This window comes from Pieris rapae, chromosome 23 (assembly GCF_905147795.1).
Source record: "Pieris rapae chromosome 23, ilPieRapa1.1, whole genome shotgun sequence".
In the NCBI taxonomy this organism is placed as follows: domain Eukaryota; kingdom Metazoa; phylum Arthropoda; class Insecta; order Lepidoptera; family Pieridae; genus Pieris; species Pieris rapae.
In genome coordinates, this window is record NC_059531.1 from 5,150,213 (window position 1) to 5,158,638 (window position 8,426).

The 8,426-nt window shown below is 31.7% G+C and overlaps 1 protein-coding gene across 1 annotated transcript; it reads right to left on the reverse strand.

Annotated features, from left to right (window-relative positions):
- Positions 1-817: 817 nt before the first annotated feature.
- Positions 818-4,433, reverse strand: LOC110998682. The gene is made up of 4 exons (XM_022267437.2): positions 4,416-4,433; positions 3,258-3,415; positions 2,522-2,647; positions 818-1,043 (listed from the first exon to the last, which is right to left on the reverse strand). Exons 2-4 carry the CDS (start codon positions 3,357-3,359, stop codon positions 951-953), a joined length of 321 nt encoding a protein of 106 aa, XP_022123129.1. The 5' UTR covers positions 3,360-3,415; positions 4,416-4,433; the 3' UTR covers positions 818-950.
- Positions 4,434-8,426: the final 3,993 nt, after the last annotated feature.

Here is an 8,426-nt window from a genome sequence, read left to right on the forward strand (position 1 = left end):
CGGAGCCTGGTTGACGAAGCATATCTTGGAGATCAGCAAATGGCTTCATTCCAATTATACCACGGAATTAAACATATACAGTGGTACAAATACAAACTTACTTATTATAACCTTATACTAGGAATAGTTATGTTAAAATTACAGACGGACCTTCTAGTGAAGGCTTAGTATAATATTAGACACTTAAAAACAAATAGAATAATGTAATAAAAATCTTCTAAAAATGAACCGAACATTGTATTAAAAATATTTTATTTGTTAAAATAACTTAATTGTTAAAGAACTATCAAACTTAAAAGTTTTCTTTAATAAATATGGCTCTAACGGCTGCTCCACACAGGAGGAAAATATCTTTTGTTTTTAGATGAGGGTGCTGTTGGTGGTGGAGCCAGCATCTCATCACCATCATCAGAGATAGGTTCTCTTTTAAATTCAATGGCTATATAGTGCAAGACTGCCAAAGCTACTATATCTTGGTGTTTGCTAGAGATGCTCAGAAACCTCTGTCAATAAATACCTAAATCGGTTAGTATGAACAGTAAACAGTTACGCCGACGTTATACCAGGTTTAAGTTATTCCGGGTTAATTTTAAACATTTTACTGACTCTTAGGTTATTCTTGCTAATAGGCAAGTAGGTGATCAGCCTCCTGACACAGGCTGTTGACTTTGGGTCTAAGGCTAGCCGGTTTCCTGTAGATGTTTTCCTTCACCGTGCAAGTGAATATTAAATGTTCACATAGATTGTCCGGTGTACAGCTGGGAATGGAACTTATGACTTCCAGGTAAGAGTGAGAGGGTAAATGCAGTAGAAGATGAAGATATACCAAATGAAATTAATATTATCACCCCATACAGGTGTAGTAAACGATGTATTCGTTAATTAAAATACAGTTGTTAAAGTAGCCTTTATTTAATAAACATTCTTTTAAACGTTAATAAATTATTGGTTCAGCTCTTGAAGTGTAATTCCGGGGCGTACTTGTAAACGCACGTTGTTATTTCATTTCCCAACTGACATTTTGAAACCTCGTGATGATTTATCTGCAAATTTAAATATGAATTTCACCATTTATGAAGTGTGATCCTAGCTAGAATCGCTGGTTTGTACGTTTAAATCCCAGGTAAAAAAGAACTTATAATCTATCATGAGGGGACGATGGCTTAAACAATATGTTTTTTTTTTAATTTTTTTTTTTGGGAAGTTGGTTAAATTCGTATATAATGAAGGAAAGCAGTCATATTTCATCTCAATAAGCTGCATTACCCCAGTTGAGAGCGCGCATTAGGCTGGCAAAATTCATGATTTTACCCGCGAGTCTTCCTCCGCTACTAGAGACTTATGAAACAAACATAATATGTCTGAAGTTCGTAGAAGATGAAACAGACGATACAAAGCCAAATGCTTTTTATTTAAATATCTCGTAAAATATTAAATATAGCAGACTCGGCCAAGCGTTGCTGTGGCTAAGGTTTTTGTTATATTACATAGTAGTAAATTAATCAAGGGAAACCGTAGGAGAACTTATGTGAAACGTTGGTACCACGACACGGACCTAAACTAAACTACCTTTAACTCAGAGCCATCTGTTAGAATTGTATCAAATAATAAACAAATGTTAATGTTATCGTAATTTTAGTAAGGATGCCTATTTTTTTTGAAAATGAAATATAGCCTATGTCACTCAGGAATGATGTAGCTTTCCAAAAGTGAAAGAATTTTTCAAATCTGCCAAGTAGTTTCGGAGCCTATTCAATTCATACAAACAAACAAAAAATCAAACCTTTCCTCTTTATAATATTAGTATAGATATTATTATATTATATATTATATATAGTATAGAAAATCGCTGGTGACAGCTCTCGGCCAAACTCATTGAACTTCAATTCTTTTTTGATTTAAAACGAAATAAGCAATAGTTAAAGTGTCTTTGTGTTCATTTCTGTATCGAGGAATTTATATTGTTTTGTGTTAATTAGTCAACCATTGGAATTATAGTGAAGGGTCGATGTATATTTATTGCTTTTTTGGAGTTTATCGATCTAGATAGATAAAGTCAAAACTACGATGAGAAATTATGGTTAGTGTAGTTTGTGGCACTAGATAGTTCGGCATCCCATAGATTATGTGAAAGCAAATAAATATAATTATAGTCTATAGCTAAGGACACACAGAAACGGAAACACTAAGTATCGTAATAAAAAAAATTGGTGTCAAAGTAAAATTTTATTTAAAAAAAATATTTTTATATATTTTTGTATTTTTAAGTTTAGCCACTAAACTAAATATATAAACACATGAATGATATTTTAATCATGTAAATTATTTTAGATATTTTATTGAAATGATACATAAATAAAGAGAATTTTGGGCCGGGGGGTTTAAAGGAACCAAACTTTTTTAAATTTCCTTTTTAATTGTATATTAAGAAATGTAGGTTAGCAAAATGTTCTAATAGTGAAAATTAGATTGTTAATTTAAGGTTTTAATAGAAAATGAAATGAACCTAAAACAATTATACCTCATTTTCACAATTTTCAGCAACACTCTTCATGTGATCCAATTTCTTCGTGTTCGTTAATACAAGCGGTGAAATAATCATGATGAAGCCTTTCTTAGAAAATTTCTTGTCTTGAACAATATTGATCTAAAATAGATGTTGATATTTTAGCATCATTATAGATTTTCTTTCATGGAAAGTGTTTCGGTAAGATATTGCAAGCTCATTCGTGGAAGGTTAAGTTAGCAATTATTTTTTTGCTCTTGTAAATAAATAAATAAAGTCCGGAGTCTATCGTTTGACTACTGAGCGTTTTAAAAGGCAGTTTATAGCTACTCACTGAGTATTATGTTTCAATTCTTAAAGGGCCGGTAACGTACTGGCAATGTGTTTCCACGGGCGACGTTATCACTTAACATGCTTAAAAAAATTATTTACAAACCAGTTTTTTGGCAGGTTGTCTTGTGACATAAGCCTCAATATCAGCATTCTGTTCTTCTATATTAAAAAAAATCAGTGACACATCATTTTTTTATGGTTTTCATGATCATTTGTAGTAGGTGACTGTGCCTGACACACGCAGTCGACATTTTGGATCTAAAGCAAGCCGGTTTCATTACAATGTTTTCGTGACCGTTTGAGCGAATGTTAAATGCGTACATAGAAAGTAAGTCCATTGGGAAACATGGGATTCGAACCTACGACCTCAAGATTGACACTTCGAAGCTAATAAGCCAACAATGCACTTCTAAATTACCTTTTCCAGTAAACAGGTAATAATACAAGATGATTTTTCCGGAAATGGCGGCTCATTTCTTAAATATTCCAAGTCTGCCTCCGTAGCGTTCACATTTCTCATACACTGTCTCGCTTTAGCCGCCAACGCTTTATGAATTACAGTTTTTAAGTGGCTCTCTGTAAAAATTATTATGGAGAGTAATTACCTATAAATTCTTAAACATTCGTGTGGATTTTGGAATGAATTTATTTAATTATTTAAGTATTCCTACTTTTTATTACACACAAAAAACTGAATACACATTGAAACAGAAACAAATCACAATTTTACAAAGCATAGTTCTAAGATTGATTGATAGATTAGAATATATATTTAATATGAAGGAACAAACAAAGCCATTATTAGTAAAAGAAACCTGAGTTTTTTAAATATTTTTTTAAGAATTATTTAGTTACATTAAATAATATATCGATTTGCTGGTAATTTATGTTGTAATCTGTAGGTATACGATACATAACCGAGTTTCGTAAATAGTTGGAGAATTAAAACAATGTTACTAACGATACGTAAGAAGTCACACACATGAATAAAATCTAGCCTTTAATCCTTAAAGCCTAAAATCTAGACCTAAACAGTTCATGATTATTTACATTAAGGATAGTAAAGATACATACGGACGATGTTTGCCGCTTTGTGTGAGTTTCATTAATTTTTCAACTCAGATCACCCGTAAATTATTTTCCCTGAATTTTTTATAATATTTTCCTTCATTTCCAATGGGTTTCATACTACTATTATTTTTTATTCTGATCCATAAGGTAGAAGTCCCAGTATATGATCATGTATGAGTATAATATGATCACTCCCATGTATCTGTATATTTATATTCACACTGTTTACACAGTGTATACGTGTATCATGATAATGTAAATAAATACAAAATCTGTGTTTACTGCACAAGAGGAATTTGGATACAGAATTTCCATCGTAAGTTCTAATATGTAACTACAAACCGAATACATCAACCAATTTAAATATTTTATACACAATTTATTTTATTTTATTTTATAAGAACCCAAATTATATTTCACAATACAGTCAGATTTAAACAGAGGCATACGATACCGATAGAAAGTAATTAAGTTAAAACTTCTAGAAACATAATACAAAACTTACCTTGTTCAGCAAACACGAATAAAATATGGAAAAACAAAAGCAGGTGAATTTTACTAAAATAAAACATGTTGTTCGGTACACAATAATCGAAATAATGACACTAACTAACGTTGATACGATCTTAGATACAATCAAAATGATATTTTAATTTGTGATTTCAAGGTTAATTTTGTAATTTTTATTGTATGGTCATGAATGAGTTACAGTCCTTTATTATACATATTTGCTATTATAAAGCCTACTAAGAAAGAAAATTTGAAAACTACGCTAATGAGTTCCTTGAATTTTTCTTTCTAAATTTCTTTGTTTGAATTTTAAAAATTAAAATTTATGAGAACTGTTTACAACAACCCCTCTCCAGTGTTTTAAAAAACGAAAAGCATTACTCGACACATTACATGCGTGAAATAGTGTAATGTGTGTGAATGTGTTATTACATGTTAGGTTCTTCATATTATCTCCAACTCTATGTAAGTAGTGATAGAAGCCGGTCCTTACCATTACTATTAAATTGCAGACAGTGAGCGGGTAGCGACAACATACCTATTTCTTTTTAGATGCAGGACTATTGCCGCTTAAGTTGTTCATGCTTATTACTAACTTAGCCCAACTATTATGTAATGTCGTCGACGTAAATAATAGTTAGTTAGTTGGTAGTACAGTATGTTGTCGACGCGTGTAAATAAATAAAAAACTACATTGGGTAAACATTTCTAGTACCATCCACGATTAAGTCCTTCTTATGCCTTTTGAGATAGACATCTGAATCCAAATGTTGATAAAAGTGTGCCAATAACCAATCGACGGACTGTAATAGGCATCTGTCGATACAAGCTATCCATGGTAGGTCAGATCGGTATAGTGGTTATACCTTTGTTTGAAAATGACAGTTCAACTGTGTCTATATCCTATCTTAAGATTTTGATTTACATCAGTTTTTAAAGTAATTAAAAAGCTATTTGATATGTTTTAAACATAAACATGTATATTTTAATATTATTTGTACGGTTTTATTGTCTTCGTAGGGTTTGGTTATTGGGATGAAGATAGGAGATCGATCGACTGTCACGATCTGATTTCACATTGTTTTCAATCTGAGATTGTGGATTTATTATTGAGTTCGGGCGTTAACTTATACTAACAGAACAAATCCTTTATTTTATCCGTTACACTGACATGGTCTTTTTCGTGAATCTAAAAAGAGAGGAAAGGTATCGACTTATTAAATGCTATTATTGTATAACTTTTGGTTAATAATAATTCGAAGTTTAAAATATTAATTACCCACTTATGACTTAAAATAATATGATCTTTCAATAAATCTATGCCAATACAAAGGTTAAACAAAACCCTACACCATTTTGCCAGGTTACAACAAAAATATTTTTGCAAAATATTCTAAAATATTAAGTTAATTTAAACGCTGTCGATTAGATTATAAATTAATATTCTGCGAAATCCCACAGGGATCGTGTTCAAGCTTCATAGCCCAGAGGGCAAGTTAAATATAAAATTTATTTTGTAAAAACTTCTACAGCAATTATTAATCATGAATTATTCTAATACATACTAAGGTATTTATAACCCAATTCATAATTACTTCTATAGGCATTTAACGTAAGTATTTACGCACAAAAGGCCCATAAAGTTATTTCCGGAAATAAATATGATATTAATTGTACAAGTAATATTAACTTTAAACTGTAAACTAAAAGTGAAACGACAAAAATGCTATTTTAAAAAATATTTCTCAGCGCTGAATGTTAAATTGTACTTAAATCTCTTGACTTGTAACGCCTTTTGGGCGAAAATGAGTCTTTGAAATTAAAATAAGCGTTGCCGAGCAAGTTCCAACAGCGCTTTTAAACTTCAAATGAAACCCACATTATGACAATCGTGCTAAAAAATCTATTCTACTTTATGTTTAGTATTCCTTGCGTAACCAAATCAGCGCTGGTACTCTGTATCTTTCAAACGACAATGATTTTTGTATGCAATTAATTAGTAAGGACAGAAGAAAAAAGCATAGCAATTTTCATAATACGCGACTGGAACCCTATTTCCTCAAGAATTAGCAGCAGGAACCAGCACACCACCTGAAGGGGCATACGTCCGAATGGGTCCAAATAGCCCCTTGGCATAGAAGGGTGCAACATGAGCAAAGAACTAGCCACTAAACTATCATGACGAAAGTTGTACTGATAGATAATAAGTTGGTGTCGCTCTAGATATCTCAGGAACTGGGGGTTAATAATTATTTCCATTCATTTGGATTTATTTATTATTACAAGGAGGTATTGGACAATAGCAGATCGGTCGGTCGGTATTCCGTAAGTTTTTACTTACTTATCGAATACAGTCAAATAATGCAAGTTCAAATTTATTCATATTGGTAACACAATTATGAAGGTTAAATGAGAAATACGTAAAAAATGCTTCTAATTTTACATCAAATCCAGGGCGTATAACAAAAAAAAAGAACTTTTTTTTTATTTACACAACGTTTGTGAGGAGCTGCAACCATTACACCATGTTCCACATGTTAATTAATAATAATGAAAAACATATATTTGTCCTCTATCAGCAGACGGCATGGTGAAATAGGAGAACGCACTTACATAGTCGAAATATCTAAAATGGTGTTCGTTATAAACTAATTAAACAAGTAACAACCAGTGGGTCTGGGCCTCAGATTTCTGTATCTGTTTCATGATCATTTGTCAATTATCAGCCTGCACCGCGAAATTTTGGGCAAGACATTCTGTACGATGTTTTCCTTTACCGTTCGAGCGAATTTTAAATACCCACAAAGAAACCTAGTTCGAAGTTCGAACCCACTATCTCAGGGAGACGCATGAGGAAGCCACTAAGGAAACACTGATCTTTCTAAATTACCTATTGTAATGTGTCCGCACAGACTCAATATTTAAAGATAATATGTCAATATACAGTGTCGACGTTATGTTCGAATTGCAAATTTGCACCACGTTTGTTTGCTTTCACCTCAAATAAGCACGCGTGTCAATATTTCTGTCACGCGCGTTTTACTCATAATGAATTATATTGATCCTAAATAGCGTATACATTATAAGTGTATTGTTTATGGCATTATGATATTATAATGGCGCTGCACACTATAAAGATTTTAGTTTGTATACTTTCATACTAGAGATCCTTAAAACTTTGTCATACATATATTTGTGTCAAAACTTAATAAAAACATTTAAATAGACCAAAGAGATCCAAAATGTACAGCTAATTGTAATTTTTAGTATTCTTCACTTAGGCCTTTAAACCTTCCCTGAACTTAAACATATATTCCAAAATCGGTCTAGCCATTCTCGAGTTTTAGATGACAAACGAACAGCAATTTATGTTATAGTTGGTGTCTAGATTAAATACTAGAAAACAGGGTAAGTACTCTCTCTCTTTTTATGTCATTTATATTAACGTCAGAAGATGGCGTTGATAATAACTACACACAATACTCGTCTAGCAAGTTTGCTTATGTTGCCGAAGCCGCGTACAAATTATTTGAATAAATCTATTAGGTATGAGGGTGTGCAATTATTTAATCAATTGCCATCTCAAATTCGTAATACTTTTTCGTAATTTATTTTAATCGTAGATATTTTAATCGTACACTCATAAACGTCAAATGGCTCGTACCAGAACGAAGAACCGTCGCACAGACAAGTTACTCTACGTGGCTCATTTAGTAAAGTATAAAATATTTACTCTCGCTCATACGGTAGAGGAAAACATCGTAAGAAAATCGGCATGTCTCAAATAAAAAATCAACGAGTTATCTACTTATTTCAGAAATAAAAATTATCAAAGAAACTGATGTAGGACAAGATTCATAAAGGACCAATGTATTATTATTAATAAGTCAAAAATATATCGAATTTTATGAAAACTTTTTTCTTTCTTTTTTTTCCTTTTTTTTGGCGTTATGTTACCTATATTAATAAATGATTTTTGATTTGATTTGACTCAGGAAGTATAGTA